Genomic DNA, 24306 nt, shown 5'->3' with positions numbered 1-24306 from the left:
ACCTTTAAATTGTACTATTTAATATTCAATTAGTCTGATCCTTTAATCCTTCTTCCAATTCCAATCTTATATTCATTTTGTCGTTTTTAATGATTTACCTAAAGCATTATTTATCCAGAAAGATTATGTAATACACAGCTTTCTCGTTTTTGAAGATAAGATTTGAATAAAATGGAACCGAAATGAATTGGAAATGATATATATATATATAAATATAAATATTATATATATATAATATATAAATATTGATCCAGAAAAAAGGCTATATATCTAAATATGTCCATATTTACTGTAGGAGCAATAATTACAAATAACAGTAGGATAAAACAAAGGCTGCTTGAGGAAAACAAAAAGCTTCGATTTTAAGATCTCCAGATACTGTTATAGGGATCTTTCGGTGGCTGAGGGGTGCAAAAGCATTGCAAAGACATTGATGTGCTGCAAAAACAGAAATTAGATTAACACAAAAACACATGCACAGGAATAATGCTGCGAGAAGCAAAAACAAGTGCAAGCAAGAAAAGCTGAAATTTTGCTCCACATAACAGGAATTGCTCCCGACCACTAGAGGGAGACAATCATGAACTCTAAAGGCCTGGTTATACAGCAGTGTGTTGCAGTGATCTTATCGCAGGTATGACGCAGATATTTTTACATTTATGCCAAATTTTGAAGCATGGTCTGCACTATGTTATTCCGCGCCACAACGCAAGAGGGACAATCACGAACTAGCTGTGGGTCTAGATACGGCCTAGGCGGTGAGGAAGTGGAAAAACACGAGGGGCAAGTTTGTGTGACAACGTAGGGAGATGAGGACAAAAAAGAGCGGGGGTCCAGGTGGAAAAAGGGTCCCAGCGTTCTCGCGTACTTCGCTCTTATAGCTGGTCCATCTTTACGAATCGTTTTCCCCAATGGGGAAAATTGTCATACAAACAAAACGAGCCGGTAAGGTAGAAACAGGAAATACGCATACTGTAGAGCGGATGTAGATTTGACCAATCAGAGGCCTCCTGTCTGCAGTCACCTACAATTTCTGAGAGGTGCAGCAGAGTGGCTGCGGAGGGGGCGGGGACATACCTGCATTAACTGCAACACACATGCAGACATACAAACATAAAACAGCCTTAATGGGACCAGATCATAGATATTACTTAAAATTACTACCTATGGACCAGATGATTAACAAAAAACATTAGCGATATGCCTGATTTGAATCCTTTCTTAACACTTAATATTCCTCAGTATCGCATTTATGGGTTTACTAAGATTTTGGTCCCATAATGAGGTTAGTGATCATCTCCCCCTAGTAGCCAGCTTTTATTAACTAGCACTTCTTTTTGCACATATTTTGTGTGTTAGCATCTTTCAGTGGGTTTTGTGTTTGCATTTGCACTCTGCTGTTACTTCAATGCAATTGTAGCCTCTCTCTTTTGCAGCATTTGGCCTTTGCACATATTGTTTGTGTTTATGTGTTAGCCTCAGGTTTTTGTGTTTGTGATATGTTTTTTATATTTGCTGCACATTTATGTATTTGCAGCACGTTTGCAACTCTATACCACCAAGTTTCTCTGTAAAAACCACTAGGCCATAGTTGCACCTTACAATCATAGACATGACTGGTAAATGCCCCTAGGACTTTAAGTAGAGCTGGTTTGGTAATTTAAATAAAATGCTTTTCCTAAGCAGACTAAGGTTTTAAACAAAGGAGGAATTTTTATAACCACCCTAAGCCCCCTGATAAGCATGGAGGAGGATCTGTGGTGCTGTGGGCTTATTTCTCCTCCAAAGACCATGAAAAGATGAGCAAGCAAAATATCCAAATTTACTCCCAAGAATCAACAGAAAATTTTAATTTTAATCTCCTAACCCCCTTTAATAAAACCTTAGACAAGTCGTCACAAGAAACTGATCCAGTTACCAGTTGCAGGATTAAGATTTTTATCCTAAAACAGTAAATGTAAACATGTATCTTTAATAAAGCTGTTCTAAAAATAAAGATCAAGTTTTTTTTTTACTAAGATTATGCTGATGCAGTAAAATACTCATTTATTTAAAGGCTTTTTTACACATCTTTACCAGGAGTGCAAATAAACGTAAAGGGCGCTGTGTTGAGTCTTTATGTGTAAAAATATTTCTAGCAGTGTTTTTGAAGAAACTCAGTAACACAAGAGCTGTAGTAGAGACGTATAAAAGCTTTTTTAGGCAACTTTACAGTAGATGGTAATTTTAAACTGTTTACAGTGAGATGGTGCGTTTAAGAAACTTGCGTTCACCTGTTTTCTTCCTGTTTGCTCAAACCTAAAAGATAACCTGGTGATCTTTAAAACTATATATACAAAGAAGGAGGAGATAGAACCACATTAAAATTCAACAGATCGATTAGATAAAAAAACGGCTGCTAATTTTCTGTTATGTGAAACTTTAATTAAGCCAATCGGCTCTGAAATCACAGCCAAAAAGATTTAATTTGCTTTTCTGGATTTCAACAGTTTCATTTAGCCTTAAATACATTAATTAAGTTTGAAATAACTTTGTCAATAATCAACAGATTGGACACATGTGGGCTCAGTCCTTCTTTGTACCACGTTAAACAAAGATCAGGTGTCAGAATGGTTCAAACAAGGCAAAGCCTTTCCTTCAAATGTAGCTGTGTGTAGAGTTTATATATATGGGTTTGTGTTAATGTGTGTGTGTGTGTGTGTTTGGCACACATTTGGTTGACAGAAAACAGCAGACGGGATGAGAAATCCTCAGTTTCAGCGTTCCAACTCCAGCTTACAGTTCCTGTTGTGGCAACAAATGATGAGGCGAGGCGAGTGGTGAGCAGTCGCATCAGAGGCCGAGATGGAGATCAACAGTCTGGGGTGAAGGAATAAAAAGAAGACATTAATAAAAAAAAATATTAATTTGACACAAAAGTACTTTCTCCTCTGTAACCCCTTTCTAGCTTTTATTTTTACCCAGGCATATTGCTTTTGTTTAATTTAGAGAGCCTGCTGGCAGCTTGGGTAAACATTACAGAGCGCTTCATATCTTTGTGAAAGGATTTCCTGATTGGTCTCATGGCCGTTGTTACAGATGTCAATATTGTGGCTTTGTGAAAGCTTTATTATTTCCTCAGATTATTATTTCCACCTGAGCAGCATAAAGTTTCTGATGGTCTAAAATTGGATCATTTTAAAATAATACAGTGGCAGAACCATCAGAGGTTGCTTATCTTCAGATTGATAACAATCAGCTTTTTGAAGGTTTATTTTAGCCTCTTTTTTCTGCCTTGACTGATAACAAAAGAAGTTCACAATTCAAGGACAGGAATACGAAAAAATTGTTGTTTTATTGTATTTATCTCTATTTAATTTAACCAACATACCATTCTAAACAGGGATCAAAAGAGGACCAGGGATTCTGTGGAACTGGCTCCTATACTAACATCATTTGCAATCTGAGGACAAATCACAAGCTTTTTGTAGAGGGCCAAAAGCTTCTTAAAAGTTATTTAAGCACTTCTTTTAGCTGGAAATGACCAAGCTTTTTAAAAATTTCATATGTATATATATATATATATATATATATATATATATATATATATATATANTATATATATATATATATATATATATATATATATATATATATATATACATATGAAATTTTTAAAAAGCTTGGTCATTTCCAGCTAAAAGAAGTGCTTAAATAACTTTTAAGAAGCTTTTGGCCCTCTACAAAAAGCTTGTGATTTGTCCTCAGATTGCAAATGATGTTAGTATAGGAGCCAGTTCCACAGAATCCCTGGTCCTCTTTTGATCCCTGTTTAGAATGGTATGTTGGTTAAATTAAATAGAGATAAATACAATAAAACAACAATTTTTTCGTATTCCTGTCCTTGAATTGTGAACTTCTTTTGTTATCAGTCAAGGCAGAAAAAAGAGGCTAAAATAAACCTTCAAAAAGCTGATTGTTATCAATCTGAAGATAAGCAACCTCTGATGGTTCTGCCACTGTATTATTTTAAAATGATCCAATTTTAGACCATCAGAAACTTTATGCTGCTCAGGTGGAAATAATAATCTGAGGAAATAATAAAGCTTTCACAAAGCCACAATATTGACATCTGTAACAACGGCCATGAGACCAATCAGGAAATCCTTTCACAAAGATATGAAGCGCTCTGTAATGTTTACCCAAGCTGCCAGCAGGCTCTCTAAATTAAACAAAAGCAATATGCCTGGGTAAAAATAAAAGCTAGAAAGGGGTTACAGAGGAGAAAGTACTTTTGTGTCAAATTAATATTTTTTTTTATTAATGTCTTCTTTTTATTCCTTCACCCCAGACTGTTGATCTCCATCTCGGCCTCTGATGCGACTGCTCACCACTCGCCTCGCCTCATCATTTGTTGCCACAACAGGAACTGTAAGCTGGAGTTGGAACGCTGAAACTGAGGATTTCTCATCCCGTCTGCTGTTTTCTGTCAACCAAATGTGTGCCAAACACACACACACACACACATTAACACAAACCCATATATATAAACTCTACACACAGCTACATTTGAAGGAAAGGCTTTGCCTTGTTTGAACCATTCTGACACCTGATCTTTGTTTAACGTGGTACAAAGAAGGACTGAGCCCACATGTGTCCAATCTGTTGATTATTGACAAAGTTATTTCAAACTTAATTAATGTATTTAAGGCTAAATGAAACTGTTGAAATCCAGAAAAGCAAATTAAATCTTTTTGGCTGTGATTTCAGAGCCGATTGGCTTAATTAAAGTTTCACATAACAGAAAATTAGCAGCCGTTTTTTTATCTAATCGATCTGTTGAATTTTAATGTGGTTCTATCTCCTCCTTCTTTGTATATATAGTTTTAAAGATCACCAGGTTATCTTTTAGGTTTGAGCAAACAGGAAGAAAACAGGTGAACGCAAGTTTCTTAAACGCACCATCTCACTGTAAACAGTTTAAAATTACCATCTACTGTAAAGTTGCCTAAAAAAGCTTTTATACGTCTCTACTACAGCTCTTGTGTTACTGAGTTTCTTCAAAAACACTGCTAGAAATATTTTTACACATAAAGACTCAACACAGCGCCCTTTACGTTTATTTGCACTCCTGGTAAAGATGTGTAAAAAAGCCTTTAAATAAATGAGTATTTTACTGCATCAGCATAATCTTAGTAAAAAAAAAAATTGATCTTTATTTTTAGAACAGCTTTATTAAAGATACATGTTTACATTTACTGTTTTAGGATAAAAATCTTAATCCTGCAACTGGTAACTGGATCAGTTTCTTGTGACGACTTGTCTAAGGTTTTATTAAAGGGGGTTAGGAGATTAAAATTAAAATTTTCTGTTGATTCTTGGGAGTAAATTTGGATATTTTGCTTGCTCATCTTTTCATGGTCTTTGGAGGAGAAATAAGCCCACAGCACCACAGATCCTCCTCCATGCTTATCAGGGGGCTTAGGGTGGTTATAAAAATTCCTCCTTTGTTTAAAACCTTAGTCTGCTTAGGAAAAGCATTTTATTTAAATTACCAAACCAGCTCTACTTAAAGTCCTAGGGGCATTTACCAGTCATGTCTATGATTGTAAGGTGCAACTATGGCCTAGTGGTTTTTACAGAGAAACTTGGTGGTATAGAGTTGCAAACGTGCTGCAAATACATAAATGTGCAGCAAATATAAAAAACATATCACAAACACAAAAACCTGAGGCTAACACATAAACACAAACAATATGTGCAAAGGCCAAATGCTGCAAAAGAGAGAGGCTACAATTGCATTGAAGTAACAGCAGAGTGCAAATGCAAACACAAAACCCACTGAAAGATGCTAACACACAAAATATGTGCAAAAAGAAGTGCTAGTTAATAAAAGCTGGCTACTAGGGGGAGATGATCACTAACCTCATTATGGGACCAAAATCTTAGTAAACCCATAAATGCGATACTGAGGAATATTAAGTGTTAAGAAAGGATTCAAATCAGGCATATCGCTAATGTTTTTTGTTAATCATCTGGTCCATAGGTAGTAATTTTAAGTAATATCTATGATCTGGTCCCATTAAGGCTGTTTTATGTTTGTATGTCTGCATGTGTGTTGCAGTTAATGCAGGTATGTCCCCGCCCCCTCCGCAGCCACTCTGCTGCACCTCTCAGAAATTGTAGGTGACTGCAGACAGGAGGCCTCTGATTGGTCAAATCTACATCCGCTCTACAGTATGCGTATTTCCTGTTTCTACCTTACCGGCTCGTTTTGTTTGTATGACAATTTTCCCCATTGGGGAAAACGATTCGTAAAGATGGACCAGCTATAAGAGCGAAGTACGCGAGAACGCTGGGACCCTTTTTCCACCTGGACCCCCGCTCTTTTTTGTCCTCATCTCCCTACGTTGTCACACAAACTTGCCCCTCGTGTTTTTCCACTTCCTCACCGCCTAGGCCGTATCTAGACCCACAGCTAGTTCGTGATTGTCCCTCTTGCGTTGTGGCGCGGAATAACATAGTGCAGACCATGCTTCAAAATTTGGCATAAATGTAAAAATATCTGCGTCATACCTGCGATAAGATCACTGCAACACACTGCTGTATAACCAGGCCTTTAGAGTTCATGATTGTCTCCCTCTAGTGGTCGGGAGCAATTCCTGTTATGTGGAGCAAAATTTCAGCTTTTCTTGCTTGCACTTGTTTTTGCTTCTCGCAGCATTATTCCTGTGCATGTGTTTTTGTGTTAATCTAATTTCTGTTTTTGCAGCACATCAATGTCTTTGCAATGCTTTTGCACCCCTCAGCCACCGAAAGATCCCTATAACAGTATCTGGAGATCTTAAAATCGAAGCTTTTTGTTTTCCTCAAGCAGCCTTTGTTTTATCCTACTGTTATTTGTAATTATTGCTCCTACAGTAAATATGGACATATTTAGATATATAGCCTTTTTTCTGGATCAATATTTATATATTATATATATATAATATTTATATTTATATATATATATATCATTTCCAATTCATTTCGGTTCCATTTTATTCAAATCTTATCTTCAAAAACGAAAAAGCTGTGTATTACATAATCTTTCTGGATAAATAATGCTTTAGGTAAATCATTAAAAAGGACAAAATGAATATAAGATTGAAATTGGAAGAAGAGTGGAACTTAAACCACGTTTAAGGATTAAACCGTTTTTTTTTTTAGGTTTATAATGGAATAAGGCCAATACCTCTGGGGTATAGTTTATTAGAAAACAATTAGAGTTAATGAAACCAGGATGAATGAGTTGAAGGTTTCCATTATGGAAAAGCTTGATCGGTCATTAAGAACAGCATAAATAATTACTTATGTGCGGAGTATTCCCAGAGCATTGATTTCTATTATATAAATACCAAATAAATAGTTTATTGTCTAGAAGATTATTGGCCACAGATGCATTTGTCTCTGTTAACTTTAAAATTAACCATAAAAAATTAGCAAATGTGAAATTGATCAAAATGAAAGTGGACCTTAAACCAAATAAACCATTGTTTGCAAGTCATAGATTGTTATCAGAAATCCTACAGCCACCAACATATAAAAATAAAAACACCTGGCCTGCGTTCTGTCCCCTATGCCTCCATTCATGTGAAATGGCTCATTACCAGCAGACAAATCAATTGGCCCTGCTCTCCGAACACCCACTTGTGATAATAAGAGACTCTACAGACAGCCCACAGACTGGAAGCACAGCGCTGCCCACCTGCTTAAAGCCATGGGAAACATCAGTGCAAGATGAAAGCAGCAGTGACTAAAGACCCAGACGAGGATTTTATCAAAGGACTATTAACATCACGTCAAAGCATGTATCCAATCTGATTAGAGTAAATCGTTCGTTTTTTCCCCTCCTTTTAGCTATTTTAAAATGTTTACATCACTGTCAACCCTTTTTTTCATAACTACTGGGGACCAAAACCAAATCCTATTTATAAAACCAACATGAATCAAAGAAAAATCTGAATGTCTGCAGTTGATGGAGAATAGTGAAACAAATTGAAATGAGCAATACTTACATTAAGACATGTTTATGAACCATAGGAAGGGGAGTTCAGTTTTGATGAATTTAATGAATAAAAGAGAAACAGCATTTTCACTCTTTACTGATCAATGATCAGAAGAATTTGTGTAATTCCAATTATTGACCAGCTGAATTGTGATTCTTTATGGATTTACACACTTTATATCTCAAAAGGCCTGCAGTAATAAGGCACTTCACATTGACCAACTTACCCAAAGATTTACTGGCAATTTACTGGGTCAAGGTCATGTGTGATTAAAGCCACAATAATCGACCTTGCAATTTAGCAGGTCGAGTCCTAGTATCACTTAAGGGAAACGTTCCGAGTAACTGCTTTTACCTCACAACAGTCCTGACTCTAACTACATATTGTTGACCTCTGCAAAAACAGCACCACTGAGAACAGGGAAGCTTTGATGATAGATGGAAACTGGTTGGTCCTGAAAAATAAAACTTTCCACGTCCACAAAAAGAGTGAAATAATGTGTCAGTTGTCGAAAAAACTGCCCATGAAAGTCTTATATGAAAAGACAACTGGAAGAATCACAGCTCCTAAAGGCATTGTTCGTTATAGCTACCCAGCTTATAATTTCCGTCTGAATGTCTTCTCGATCACTTAAATCAGTTGGCTTGCATTGCTGACACCTGCAGGTGATATTAGGAACATCCTATCCACCTTTGGGACTAGTTTGCATGTGTGGAAAGCGCTAATTCCTGCATGTGTGGAAGGCAGGAATGTGATCCCGGTGAGTTACTGAGTTTCCACAGATATTTCATGTATAAAGGCTCATGGAAACTTTGAGGCATTGACCCAGTGTGGTATTATCTAAATTTACACCAGTCAAACACAACAAGATAAAAACAACTCTGCAAATGTTAGCTTTCACACATTTACTCTGTAGGTTCCAGTCAAGTAGGACCTAACCACATCATATTTAGGCCAACATGTTCATCTAGTCACTTTAAAATGAGGTCATCATGATTCTTTTTTCTTTTGGAATAAAAATTGTTTACATTTTCATCCCCAATTTTCAATTTCTGTCTCCCAGATTGTCAATAGGGGGCTCGGATGCAGCCCGTATGAAAACTCCACAAATTAATTATTGACACATTAAACATAAATTATTAGTAAATAATCAGTAATAATAATCAAATTTTTTTTCTTTTATAAAATGTGCCTGACCTAAACTTTTCAGCCTTACTTTCGTTTGGATCCATTTTATTTGTTTTACTAGTCTAAATAGAGGTTTCAATGGTGAGGCATGGGGGCAAAATGAGTATGTATGTGTAAAACTTTTTGGTTACTATATAACTATATGCTAGTTTTTAATTTTTTCTTAAATATTAAGTAATAACTGTATAAATAAGACTTAATTTTCTAATTTTTTATTATTCTGTATATTTGTATTCATCTCTCTGTAGGTCAGTAACACCAGAAACACTGTGGAGCGCTTCGCCTTCACAGACCATCTTGTCTGTGCAGCTTCGCTGCAGGGGAACAGGTTTGAAGATCATCAGATGATTTCCTCAAAATGCACTGCACAGCACACTGGAGACCTAGCCAGTGCATTAATGGGACCAAGACAAAACATTGTCTCATCTTAAGAAAAGAAGAGCTTGTTGCCTGCTGTGGTGCTGTGTACCAGTTGTTAACGGAGAACAATGTGGAAGAATTTTTTTTCAGTTCAACTGTCTCAAGCTTATCTTGACCAAACCCATAAAAAAAACAAAGCTAAGAGATGCTTCTCTATCTTGACAAGAGTAAAGGCTTTTCTCATAAATACCAAGACCCAGGAGAGGCCGAAAACACTGGTCATGCACTTCATGGATGACAAATGTTTTGTTAAATAACAGAATCAGAAAATAGAAGAGCAAACTTAAGGTTCAAGAGTGTCCTGTCTTTCTCTGTTTTTTATAATTACCCTAAGTTTCAAAAGAGTAAGAAAAATAAAAAAAAATTTTTTTAATAAAATATTGAGTGAATTGTGCTCTATTATAATTCCAAGCAACAAACATGTTTTTTAATGGGAAAAAATAAAATGCAATCCGGAAATTAAACACAGAAATGCCTATTAAACAAAAAAGGTTTTAAGAGTGGCTTTGCTGTTCTCTCATATTTGTTTACTTAAAATATTTTTTTTAATCATATTTTATGTCGTCACATTAATTTTTAAATTATATCTTTTTGAATTTTTGTTTTTCTAATTTGTATTTTTGAGATTGAGTTGCATTTAAAATAGCTTTTTACAAATCAATTGTCTTCACTTCAGGGGACGTGCTTTCCTCTATAGTAAGGAGCAAATATGCATTTCTTTTGGTCTGCTGGATGTTAGCAACATTTTTATCAGTCAATTTTGTTTTAAGCCTGAAGTGAAGAGAATGTGATCTGTGGAAGCAATTGAAAAAAAAAAATGCATTTTTTAAAACTCAGTTTGAAAAAGAAAAAAAGAAAAAAATAATATTAATCTGTAAATAAAATACAAAATAAACATAGCAAAATAATATGAAACAAATATTTTGATAAAATTGCAAAAAAAAAAAACCTCTAAAAAGATTTTTTTATTAGATTTTGTGAAGGTTTTATTCCTGGATTGCATGTTCTTCTAAACTTTTCGTTTACTCGATAATACAATATATTAGATTAATGTTGAAGTACACACACTGCCTGCCCAAAAAGATGTTGCCACCTGGATTTCACAATGCAAATTGGTTTTAGCTTCCCATAAGAAAATTACTGCATTGGTGATTATATTTTTTTTAGCTGGCAACAAGTTATTTAACTAGCAATGATTAAGAACTGACCAACACATTGTTAAGGACTGGAAGGATAGAGGGGACCCATCGTCTCTGAGGAAAAATTGGAGCTGGAAAAAAATCCTGAACGATCATGACAAATGTTCATTTAAACGTCTGGTGAAATCGTATTGTAGAGAGCCAGAGAAGAACTTTGGGCTATTTTTAATAGTGACAGTTGCAGCATTTACACATGAACAATGTGAAGGTGGCTATTAAGGGATTGAGACTGAACACCTGTAGAACATAAGAAAATCACTAATCATTGAGGCTAACGGGGAAAAAAAGGGGTCTTGAATTTGCTAGGAAACATAAAGAATGATAGAAGGACATAAGGTCCGATGAGTCCATATTTCCCATTCCAGGGTAATGGACAGATCAGAGACAGGTAAAATGATGAACCCATCATGCCTAAAGCCTTCTTTACAAACCTGTGGGTGCAGTACTATGGTCTGGGGTTACTGCAGTTGGTCAAATAAAGGTTCAAAAACATTATGAGCTCAAAAAATTGGGTCAGATGAGTACCTAAATCTACTTAATGACCAGGTTATTCAATCAATGGATTTTTTTTTCTTCCCTAATGGCACGGGCATATTCTTAGATGACAATGCAAGGATGCAGACTCAAATTTGGAAAGAATTGTTTAGGCAGCATGAGACATAATCTTCGTACATGGATTGAATCATTCATCATTAAGAATATTTGGGATGTGCAGGAGAAGGCTTGGGCAGCAGTAAAACTACCGTAATCAATGCAAGATCTTGCTGAAATATTCATCAATGTGTGGAATTAAATCTTGCAACTCTTTTGCAGGAATGTATGGAAACAATGCCACAGCTAGTGCATGCTGTAATCAAAGCTAAAGGCAGTCCAACGAAGAGTGTGTGACCATTTTTTTTTCTTTCTGGTGACAATTTTTTATTTGGCCAGGCAGTGTACTAAACACTTCTTTTTTTATGTGAGATATTCTTAGTCTAAATACCCACAAAACTCACCTTGACCATCCTTTCTACTGTTCTGGCTCGTTCGAAGTTCCTCTGATTTGTAGAAATCAATACTGGCGTAAGTGTTAAGGGCAGAGCCAACACTGCTTCCCATTGTACTCCCTCCAACATTGTAGACGGATGAGGTGTGCTCCACTCCAGTCTGAGCGCTCTCCTTCAAGGCTAGGTCAAGGTCTATGTAGTTAAGGCCTTGTTCAGTGGATGAGGTGGAGGCTTGTGGTGGAGATGGGGCAGACAAACCGGAGGCCTGCCCATTCTCCCACAGTGAGCAATCCAAACCCTGCCGGCTGGCTGCCTGGTTGCCCTCAGAGAAGAGGGAGGTAGAAGAAGATGGGTATGGTGGTAAAGATGATGGTGAGCTGAATGCTTCAGATCTGTGGCTCAAGTGTCCCTGCTGATTACCTCGGACCAGTCTGCTGCTCCGGTCTGGCGACTGGAAGGACTTAACCGGGGAAGACTCCAAACTTGTCTCCTGCTCTCTAGATAGAGGTTGACTAGAATGAATGGCAGGTCTTACTGAGTTCCTTGAATCTGAACCTTTGCTATCAATAAAATGGACTGGAACATCAGTCGGCACTGTTGCAGTGTTTATTTTTGCTCTGTAACCTTCTGCTGCCAGCGGAGAGGATGAGCCATGTTCATGTCGGGCCTTGGGGATGACAGCTGCTGGACCCTGTAGGGTACTGAAGGTGGATCTAACATGAGTTGGAGGTGTTGTGGATTTCCCTAAATCCATATTCACGTACTCTGCAGAGGTGGACAGCGGTGCAGAGAAACTGCGGGGAAGGTTAGCAGGGTTATCGTGACCGAGGAGAGGCTGGTTTATGGGGCGCAGAGTTCCATGGATAATGGGCGGTCCACTCCTGCCCTTATCGTATGCACTGTCTTCCTTAAAGACAATGCTGACATAGTCCCCAACATTCTGGGATCCTGATGGTGGTAGATTTTCCTTAACCCTTGGTAAAGTGTTTGCCTTTGCAATATCTGAAGATACGCTCAGGGGACGCCCCCTCCTCTGCTGCTTCGGGCTTTTACTGCTAGATGAACGTTTTTGGTGGTGACGTCCATCCTTTGTGGATGTTCCTGCACTTTTGTATTCTGTCCCGGTTCTTAATAAACTCAACCCTCGGCCGGTAGATAGGGACTTGTCTTCAAGGCTTTCACTGCTGGCAGAGCTGGAGGAGAAAGAAGAGGAGGACATGGAGAGTTGGCAGCCTCCTGCAGAGCCCACTGCTATTTTGTTTCTTTTGTTGTACCCCGTTCTCCCTCCCCTTCCAGCACTGTCATTCCCACTACTGTCTTTTTTTTCCTCTCCTTTGTTCAAGTCCTCCTCAAAGCGAGTATAGAGGGTGTGCTGATAGGCTCGTGGCAGTGAGAAGTATGAGTTGAACATTTTGGGTTGCAACTGGTGCTGCTCAGGGTGTGAAGGCGGAGTGCTGCAGGCGGAGCGGCTGCTGATGGGGGAAATGTTCATGTAATCACCGGCTACCCGGCTCTCCATGCTCGCCCTGCTCTCCCACATGCCCAGCCCGTGCAGGTCTGTAGAACTGCTGCTGTTAGGGGACATGACCATATAGCCCTCTGAAGTGGGTTGGCGGATGTGCTGAGGGGGGGACACACTACTGTTTGGGGTCATGGCCATGTACTCGTCATCCGCCCCCGGTTTAGCCCCGGAGTCATACATTCCCATCGAAAGAGACAGCGAAACAGGCGGGGATGTCACCCCGGGTAACATTGACATATAGCCGCTGTCTACAGTTGCTCCTTCACCCCCATGTGCCCTGCTTTTGTCAGCCCTCTTCCTGTTCTTCCCTTCATCTTCAAGCCGCCTGGCCTGAACTGCTGGATTCTCTGAGCCCCGATGCAGATCTGTCCTCTCTCTGTTAGTACTCCGTGACATGATGGCGTACTCTTCTTCGTCATCATCATCTTCATCTTTTCTGTGCGGGGTCAGTCTTTCATGAGTTGCCAAAGGCAGTGAAGCCCTCTTACTCAGCAGCCTTCGCTCGGCCTCAGACTCCCGACTAGACGAGCGTCGCAAAATCCGTCTGCCTTTGGAATAATGATGGGAGCCGTGCAGCCCTTCTCTTTGTCCCATTACTATGTAGCTGGAGGAGCCTTCTCCGTGTGAGTGATGTCCAGACAGACTTGGTATTAGCAGAGAGTGCTCACCAGGACTAGAGCCGTATTCATCTGAGGATCCATAGTCGCTCGGTGAACCTGAAACAGAAACTCTTTGAGAAACACGGGCGTAGGAGCAAATGGACATGCCTCCCACCACAGACCCAACTAGGCCACATTCAGATCCGTGACCTGAACTGGAGGACAGGCTTGGTGCAGGAGAGGGAGCAGGGTTGGGTGTGTAACGTGCAAGGCTCAAGGTAATCTTTGCTGGGGTCGGGGCCCTGGTGGGTTTGGGTCTTAGCGTTGGAGTAGTTGAGCAGGATCCATTGAGACTTGGGCTGGAACTGGCCCATGTCCCTCTGGCGCTCGCTCCTCCCTCCTCTGACCGGGCTCCAATGCTGGCTGTCCTTGCCCTTGGAAACCCGTGTCTTGAAGTGGGGGAAGTGCTTGTGCTGCTACCACCTGTTCCTGGAGTCTCAGTGCGTGCTCTCCTGGAAAAGCCCACCTGGCTCGGTGGCAGATTCGGGTGATGACGCCGACTCGGCACACTGATGGGATTCGAAGCAGTACCACCACCACATGATGTTCCTACAGACTGAGACTTGCTCCGTTGTCGGAACTCCTCGCTCAGGGCCTTCATAGCCTCCAGCAGGGTCTCGTGCATGTTCTGAGCCACCACAGAGTCGTCCACTTGCATCCAGAACTCTCCAGGACCTGTGATTGCTGAGCGTCCCACCTCAATGAAAAAGAAGTTCTCTGAATGGCCGCACCTGCGAACATTCATCAGCTGCAGCACCACGGCGGCCACGTCAGAATTGAGTTTGACAAAGTTGACTGTCTTATCAGTTAGGCACAACCGGTAGATGCCCACCAGGTTTCTGGCATGTCCAAGACCTTTAGGCCAAACCTTGACTTGCCATACCTCCTTAAATGTTGGGATGGGAGATGGAGAGCTACACTCCCCACTGCTGCCATAGTCTTCAGGGGTTTTACCTGGGAAGATAACAAAGGATAAAAAACAAGTTAATTATGCCTCCAAATGTAAAAAAATACAAGTAGATCTGACATTTTATAACATATCTGTCATATTGTGAAAATGACAGGCACATTGCAAAAATGTAACTATAAGTCGGAAATAATAACAACTCTATCTAAAAATCCATCTAAAAATGTATTAAATAAAAAAATATAAAATAGAGTTCATTTACCCAAAACCCAAAACAAAGTAAATGCATGATCTGTTAATGGAATGAGTATTGCCCCCCTAAAATAAGAAAATGTTTTGCATATTATGTAAATCATCTTATTCCATTGGCAGATTGTCTTACCTGCTCAAATAAAGCGAAAATACACTTGTTTCAATAAAACAATTACTTATATTTAAATTTTTGCAATGAACAAAAGTATTTTCCTTTGATTTAATCAGTGAAGTAGGACAAGTTGCCAATGGAATAAGATGATTTATGCTTAAAAATAGAACATTTTAAGAATTGCTTTTATTTATTTTCAGTCCAGCTTTTTCAGTGCAATTAATCTAGATCCCTTTAGTTGCACTTTATAATTTCATTTATGTCCTTCAGGGAATAGGAGATAAAATTATAGAAAATATTTAAGATAATTCCACAGATCTCAAACTTTGATAAAGGATGACATTACTTTAAAAACTAAACTAAGCTATTGCTTGAGTTTAAATATTTTCAATAAATATTTGCAGCTTTAAAATCAAGCAACAAAGTACTGCCATAATGTCAAGTTACTTGAGTTACATTCAGTGTGTTACAGCAAAAATTTACTTTTGCCATATTTTATTTAGATCTAGACAAACAGGAAAAAAGCATCTATTTACATCATAACAGTAGTAGTATTTTCACCACTGACGGCTTGAATCTCAGTTATCGTCTAGAAGAATACAATACCCTGTTAACTTTATTGCTCAGAGATATTCAGCTTTGTTAGATATCTGAATTAGATATTACAAGATACAACTTCAAACTTCAGATATAAGTTGAAATGCAATAAGCAGCCACCAGCCAGTCCCAGTTCATTGTCTTCCTCCTCAGTTTCTGTAATGTTTTTTTTTTACTATTATTATTAATTTCTGTGGTTATCTTTTGTGTGGAACCCCTATGGATATAAAGGTGCCACTGCAAACCCAAGTATATTAACTGAACTTATAACTTCTGTGAAAATATATTACCTGAAAAAAAATGTAGTCAACTAAATCAGGTTTTTTATGCAAGTACCATGAAAACACTGAATTGCAAATGTCTGGCTTTGCAATTCACAGATCTCTTCACCTGTTCACAGGAGAAAACTTCTTTTCAGCCTTTAAAAAATAAATAGCATCAAAAGAGCGTGGCGTGACCTGGGATGATGTCATACTGAGGCTCTCATTGAAATTTGGGCAGAGGACGCTATCTAGGCATATAAATTCCTCAATGTTATGGGCACTGCCATTTTTGTTTGAGTAATTCCCGCCTTGACGGCTGTAGTATCGTGGACTGCCAATAGGGGGCGAGGAGCCGTGCTAGCGTGATGTGTAAAAGGTCGTAAGAACCAAGCTCGGCACGGTTAACTGATCCAAGCTTGGTCCAAACTTGGCATAGATCAGTTTGATTAAAAATAAGCGCCTCTGCGATTTAAATTGTGTGTTTTGTTAAATTTTGTATTTATTATATTGCAAATGCAATTAATTGCCCAGCCCTAGCTGAACTTTTGAAAAACTCTAAATCCTGTTACAGACACTGCGTCACACTGATGACACCAAACCAATAATACTGCATATTTGCACCATATATATTAATGCTCTGAACTTCCATATCGATGCGTTTTTTTTTTGTACCATGTTTTTATTCTCCCACACTGTTTTAAATGTTAATTTACTGTCTGGAAAGCTATACAAAATGAAATGTCATTTGTGTACACTCTGTGTATACAAAATGAAAATAAAAGTTATCTAAGTCTAGTAGACAGCTATGGACAAATTCTCTGGCGGTCCACTCTAGGTCCCATCTAGTGGACTGCCATAATATTACATCACTCAAAGAAATTCTTCCCAAGCAGACGCTATCAATCAATAAAATGGAACAAAAATGAAATCACTTCCATTGATCCACAATTAATAGTAAGTTGATAATTTGTTTACATCACTCGATTGTACATTTTTCTGTTGGTACTGTGTGATTTAAGTAGACTGTCCCTGGTCTAGTTCCTCGTTGTTCCTCAACCACTATTTAAATGTGCTAGCTCCACCACTGCATACAAGCCTCATGTAGATCCACAAACTTTGTGTGACCCAAACATGGGTCACACAAAGACCTTTTCAGAATAAAGCCTCAATCAACTGTGGTTTAAATGAGTAAAGGAAAGTTGAGCAGCTAAGGCACCAAAATTGGTTCAAGCTCAAGTTTGGTGGATTACCTAAATCTTTAGCAAAGATTTTAAATGTTGCTGAAGTGTTATCCTTACAATGTGTTTTTTTTTTTTTTTTTTTTTTTTTTTTTTCTCAGATGGTTACATAGCAATATTAGGTCCTGATAGAGATTAGCGAGTTAGTAAGAGGTCTTCCTGAGTAAAGCTATCTCCTTGTGTGTTTCTATTTGTCATCCCATCTTCATGCTATTCCAAACACTTATCAAATAGGATCAAGTGATATTACAAAGTTTACCCCAACACTTACAACCTTTGGATGCAACTGCTTTCAATTCACTGCAGCAAATGACTCAAGAACATCCTGAAACCTACATCTCTGATCTCTACATTCAAGCAGAACATTCAAAACACTATAGTTGACTCCCGTTCCTGCCAATAATCCTGTAAACTCACAATTAAGTACCTTTTTTATTTCTTGATATATCTATTTCTTTAAATGTGTTTTTTTTTGTATTGTGGATGTACTGTATGTTTTATTCATTCATGCAGCCTCTTGACCAGATTGTTTGTAAATGAGAAGCTTTTAGACTTAAACTTAAACATTCTGTATACACAGAATGAATTTAAAAAAAATTGTTTTGTACAGCTCTCATGAAGATTCCATTTCTTAAAAGTTTTTTTTTTGTTGTTCCAGTGTTTTATTGTCATTACACTCAGGGGCGGATTTAGTAAATTTGGGGCCCTAGGCAAAGACAGGCAGGGGGGGCTCTGAACTGAGAAGACAACACATAAAACAGACCCATTATACAAATTCAGAAATTTTAATAGAATAGACATACATTATTTGTTCTAGGTTTTGCCCCCCTCTTCTTGACCCTTTTCTTGTTGTTTCCCTCTCTATGTTTTGTACTCAGCTGACTTTTCATGCTGTCTCAAAAGGAATGAAGGATTTTTTCCAAGCACTAAGCTCACTTAGCTGATTGCTCCTTCCTGTGTTTCCAAAAAGGCAAAAGTAAATAACACACTCCTTCTTTTCACCGTAGACAAGCCATGATCTGCTTATCTGTTCTCCATTTTTCATTTGGATGAAATAATAGCTGCATGAATGATGAGAGCAAGAAAGAGGAGAGCAGGAGGCGGGGTTACCAATCTACTTGCTCTGGAGAGCAGAGTTTGGTGCTTTTATATGTTGTTGCCAAAGTCTCCAGTAGCAGAAAAAAGTCGCTAGATTTGGCACTAGCCGTTTTTTTTTTAAATAAAACTACCAGAGGGGTCTAAAAAGTTGCTAAATATAGCGACACAAGTACTAAGTTTGCAACACTGCTCTTCGCATCATTTGTTTTCAAATAGTTTGATGCTGTCTGTTTGGACCTTTTCTGAACATGTGCAGCAAATAGACTGATCCAATACGGTGGACACTGAAGGGGGGGTGCTGAGGCATACTTAATATTATAGACATTCTTTTTCTTCCTACAAAAGGATTTTTATCAAAAACAATTAGCACAAATAAGTAATAGCTGTACCTTAATAGCTACACATGTAAACAGATTTTTATGGGGGCCCCCATGAACTTGGGGCCCTAGGCAACTGCCTAGTATTGCCTAATGGTAAATCAGCCAATATATATATATATATATATATATATATATATATATATATATATATATATATATATATATATATATATATATATATATTGCAATGTCAACAAAATCCCAACGCAGCGCACAACACCTCGGAGCGGGGCAGGTACCATCCGTCACAAACAGAGACGCAAATCAAAAGGGGGAGGAATGTGGGTGGTGGTCTGCTAAAAACGTAAACACGACGATAACCAGAAGAGAAAAATAACTTAACAATTTTCATTAAAGAGCGCGTTCACGATATCATGGAAAGAAAAAAAACTCCCCTCAAATTCCGTGCATCGAGAATGTAGGTTAGGCGAACTGCAAGTCAGGAGCCTTGCAGGAAAAACAAAAACACAGGCTGCAGCGGAGCGCGCTGCGATAGGCTACTACTATGTGATGCATCCCGCGGATGGTTGCTATATGCCCACTGCGTCATGCAAAACACGCCGTCGTGTGAACGAATGCGGGCTTCATTTTAGTCAGACTAAATGATTTTGTGTTGAAGCATGCACGAACAATTGAATGCATCACATTATTTATTCTGCTGACAGAAACTGTTCCTCTATTTCGCTCTGTAATATACTGAGGCTCATTAGGATTGGTGCACAAACACATAACGCATGCCGCCCGTAGCGTTATGGTCTACCCCGCTCAGCCAGACGCACCTTCTGCTTTACATACCTTATATTTGCTCTGAGTTATCCTAACATTGCATGAAATAAACAAATAAACAATACCTGCAGCAAATATTAGAATGGAAATTTAAAAAATGGGTTTTAATAATCTGGATAGATGGAGAACAACAAGCCCACAGGGCGGGACAGGCCTGATGGAGAAACAGACAGAGAATCACAGCCCACGCTGCGTGTCTTACAGTTGCACTGGAGATCCAGCATGGCTTGGTACCACTCATTCTGGACCTCCTCGCTGTCCGCAGCGATGGCAAAGCTCTCGCTGCGGGTGTAGAGCACGATCATGTGCTTGTTCTTGGAATCCGCCCGCTTGTTGATGTTGAAGCAGGTCTCCAGGTTCAGGACCTTCTTGGGCACAGGTGATTTACTGCGGAATTTCTTCTCGTTCTCGTAGTACTCGAGCCGAGCCGGACCGTGCTCCGAGGCCGCCCTCAGCACGAAGAACCGCCGGTGCATCGATTTGTGTTTGCGGAGGTAGCCGCTTTTCTGCACATCTTCATAGCTCTGCGGCTCGACTGCTTGGCTCTCCATGACCGGAGCGGCGGTGTGATATCCCCGGTTAAACGGTGAGAATCTCAGGGAAGAAGCTGAAGCCCATGGGTTCTCCTCATTTATCCAGCTGCGGCTACATCCCTCGTCCTCCCCGCGTGCGCGCTGGGAATACCGAGCATGTGTGCGGGGGATAAGGATGAGGAGGAATCAGCCAAAGCATGTTTTCGGATGAGGCATCAGCTGCAGGGAGGAAGAAGAGGAGGAAGGAGGGGTGGGGGGGATCCGTGCACCGAGCGCGCGCAGCGAACGCCGCCGCTCGTCCCGCAGCCCAGCCCAGTCCGAGCGCGGTGCGGTTCAGCTGCTTGAGGACGTCTCCTCCACCTGTCTGAGGATGCCCGGAGCCTGTGAAGAACACCCTCACCCTCCCCTCCACACGCGCACTATCGAGCCAGACTGGATGGAAACAGAGCTTCCGTTATGACTTTTCAAAATAAAGCTGCTGTCTGCCGCTTTAACCATTTGGAACATTTACATGGAGGTGGGCAGAAAAACAAGTAAAAGTAGCCAAGCTTCAACATATTTCCACTTGAGTCAAAGCAAAATGTAGCCATCAAATTAACTGATAATGTAAGAGTAAAAAAAAAATACATGATACTAAAGCTGTCAACTTCATCAACTTGTTTTTACAAATTTTAACTAAGTAGTGTGAACTACTGGATAGAATATCCTTGAAAATGTTAAATAATTAGTAGGGGAGTGGTGGAGTGGTTAGGGCATAGAGCTTGGAATCCTGAGGTCCACAGATCCCCAGCAGGGGCGGAGCTAGATGGGGGGCCAATGATTGGCTAAGGGAGGCCATGGCCACCCTTAGTCAATCATTGGCCACCCCTGTGGCCACCCCTACCGTTTATTTCCCTCTAATACAGATGGTGGCAACAGTAATACTCTCAACTGGATAATTCAAAATATTTTAATTTTTCATATATTAACAATTACTTGACGACAAAAACACAATGGTATATTATGCACATCAATATACTAACATTTAAGATGATAAGTACAGAATTCATGTTCTTTTCAGAACTAGATTTTGTGTTTTATGGGGTAAAGAGAAAATTATGCGTCTCTGCAAGTCGTCTAGAGGTCTTCAGTAAAATCATACATAAACAAATATTTTAATAAAACAATAAATCATAATTTTATGTAGATATTAGTAGGGCCTACTTGTTAATGTCAATTTTATGCAGAATGATTACTAATAAAAGTAGGTAAGTATTGACAATGGAAAAGATATTAACCTCAGAACTCAAACCTGAAAGAATTTTATCTGCTATACCTTTTATCTAGAAAGCACGGATGTTTGAATATATTTGTCTATTTGTTAGCAAATGCTGTGGGAAAGTATAGTTTGTCTTTATTTAGAAACTACAGATGTTTTGCTCGTTAATTTTCCTGTAGGAACAGTGTAGATTGCCGGTGAGGTTTTGGTGCCTATCTACTTTCAGCCACCCCTCACTGTACATTGATTATTGCCTGGCCACCCTTATAAAAATGTTCTGGCTACGCCTCTGCTCCCCAGGGGGGTGGGTTGAATGCAGAGCTAAATTTCTCCAATGTGAAACCAATAATTAGATGTTATTGATGGGCTGTGAATTAGATGGTGGAGATTGGCCTGTTTTCCAGTGTAGTCCTGTTTCTCTGACTGTGACTGGCTGGATGTGCTCTCTTCATCCTCTGACATGGGAGCTGGCTCGGAGCTCGTCTGGCTGGTGTTTCGTGGACGGGGCCGCCTTTTACAGCTGCTTTTTATATCTCTGCTTCTGTCTCTTTGAACCCTAGTCTGTCTCAGCAGATGGCCGCTCACACTGAGCCTGGTTCTGCTGGAGGTTTTTTCTTGTTAAAAGGGAGTTTTTCCTCTCAACTGTCATTACAAGCATGCTTAGTATGAGGGATTGCATTCGAGTCAATGAGTCGATGCAATCAACTGGTTTTCCTTAAATAGAAAACTCTGAATCAATTTGACTGTATGAACTGTAAAGTGCCTTGAGATGACGTGTTGTGAATTGGCGCTATATAAATAAACTGAATTGAATTGAAATTGAATTGAATAAAAGTTCAGTTACAAGTTCAATTTAATTTCAGTCTAGGCAAAAGGCTTATGAAAAACGATTTGCTCTAATATATATAGATATTTAATTGTATTTCCTTCCATAAAAAAAGTTTATTTGCTAGACTGTTTGCTAGATTCTTCTTGAGGTAGTGGATTCCACATACCGTAAGTTTACATTTTAATTAACCTTCCAGGGTTTCCAGTGTATGCCAACTGTTTTTTCCCCTGAATTATTTTTTTCCAATAACTTTTTTAACTGGAATTTAAAAGTTTGTAATTGGCTTTATGACACTGTCTTTCTAAATATAGATAACATATTAAACTTTTGTTTTATTTATTTTTTGAGTGCCATGAAAAGCACTGGCCCTAACCTGTTTTGCCCTGGTCAATTTGGTCTCGAACCGCCACTCTATAAATCTAAAAATCAGGAGTTGTATTCCGCTTATTTCTAAAATGTTTCGCAATTGTGGTATTTCCATTAATTCAATTCAGTTTATTTATATAGCACCAATTCACAACACGTCATTTCAAGGTTTTTAACCTATAGTAATCTGAGTTTTAGGATACTAGCCTATATCTCTTTTAAACTTTCATCTAAGTGATCGTAGTATCCTTTAGAAAAAACAAATTTTGATAACATTGAATCGGTCTGGACAAAATGGAATCAAGATGGAGCAACAAAGGATGTCATCCCATATCATCTATTTAATGGCACCACTAATAAATTAAAAGAAAACTAATTATTAAAGCTGTTCTTTAATTATTTTTATTTTAACCAGGTTTAACTTGGATTTATAATTGCCCCTTAGTGTATAAAGGCTATATTGTTTCTTCTTACTAATCACAATATTTTACTTGCACAGTTTTTAGTATTGCACCAGCTTTTCGTTACTCGCATGCTTTTATTGTGTAAATCCTCCTGCTTGGTTTCCCCGTTTGTTCTTGCATCTCTGTGAAAATTGACGTATGGCTGACTGGCATCTCCAAGCCGGTATGTCAGTCAAATATATATATGGGAAAAAAAAATAATAATAATAATAATCAGGGGGGAATGGTTGGGGTTTATCCAGGGAACACTCTCATGCAGAGGAACAGGCAGTTTCTGTCTCTTATTTTGTGATTTTACAAACAGAAGCAGAGCAGCTGCAGAACATGTTGTTCCAAAGGTCGAATGCGGTCTGCAGCCTATATGGGTGAATGTCATTCTCACTTCCTCTAAATGCATATTGAGGGAGAAAGTTCCCAGAATGCATACTGCGCAACAGTCAGCATAATAGCTATTGTTTTATTGCAAAGCAAACTGTCGCCATACTGTTCTACTGTGTGCATCTAACGCGTTTGTTATCAGTTTACATCGTTGTTTATTAAAAACTTCAACATTTCAGGAGGGCTGGTCAGGAAAATATTACAGTGATTCCAGGTTGAAGTGATAATAAATGAAATCTATGATCAGAGATCCTGCAACTATCAGGTATGGTTATAATAGAAATATTTCCTTTTTGTGATGAAGTTTTTAGCATTTATTCGTTATCACATTTAAAACACTTAAAATGAAATATTAAATTACTTTCACTGACACAGATCAAGATTAAATACTGCCACTGCAAAAACTGATGAGAAAACTAGTGATTATTTCTTCAAATAAATGTATTTACCCTCAATTTGAGCATGTAAATAGGATTATTGGTTAATGGAGTGATTATTTTTACCCTTAAAATAAGATCATTAGATATGCTTTCAATAAGATAATGGGTTGAGATTTTTTTTTCTTGTTTAAAATGTAAATAATCAATTTCCAAACAGTTTTTTATACCTATACTCAAATTAAGAGAAAATACATTTAAATTCATTTCAGGAAGAAAAAAAAAATCACTCTTACATTTTTTAAAAGTGTAATGAAAATTCAACATTTTTACTAACATAATATAAGCTGAATTATTAAATTTTTTTGTTTTCTCTGTGAAGGATATTATCAGAATATCCTCTAGCTGTATGCTGGGGAATCCATCTATTCAATTAAGTTCAGTTTATTTATATATATATATATATA

General features: G+C 38.5%; 1 protein-coding gene across 1 annotated transcript; it reads right to left on the bottom strand.

The window, feature by feature from the left end:
- Positions 1-255: 255 nt before the first annotated feature.
- LOC107102306 (insulin receptor substrate 1-B-like) lies at positions 256-20571 on the bottom strand. Its single transcript, XM_015401555.1, has 3 exons — positions 19837-20571; positions 11830-14955; positions 256-2859 (listed from the first exon to the last, which is right to left on the bottom strand). The coding sequence occupies exons 1-3, from the start codon at positions 20183-20185 to the stop codon at positions 2852-2854; spliced, it is 3483 nt and encodes a 1160-aa protein (XP_015257041.1). The 5' UTR covers positions 20186-20571; the 3' UTR covers positions 256-2851.
- Between the last annotated feature and the right edge of the window lie 3735 nt (positions 20572-24306).

This window comes from Cyprinodon variegatus, unplaced genomic scaffold (genome assembly GCF_000732505.1).
Source record: "Cyprinodon variegatus isolate N-32 unplaced genomic scaffold, C_variegatus-1.0 Scaffold1232, whole genome shotgun sequence".
In the NCBI taxonomy this organism is placed as follows: domain Eukaryota; kingdom Metazoa; phylum Chordata; class Actinopteri; order Cyprinodontiformes; family Cyprinodontidae; genus Cyprinodon; species Cyprinodon variegatus.
This window is presented reverse-complemented; position numbering and strand designations above follow the sequence as displayed.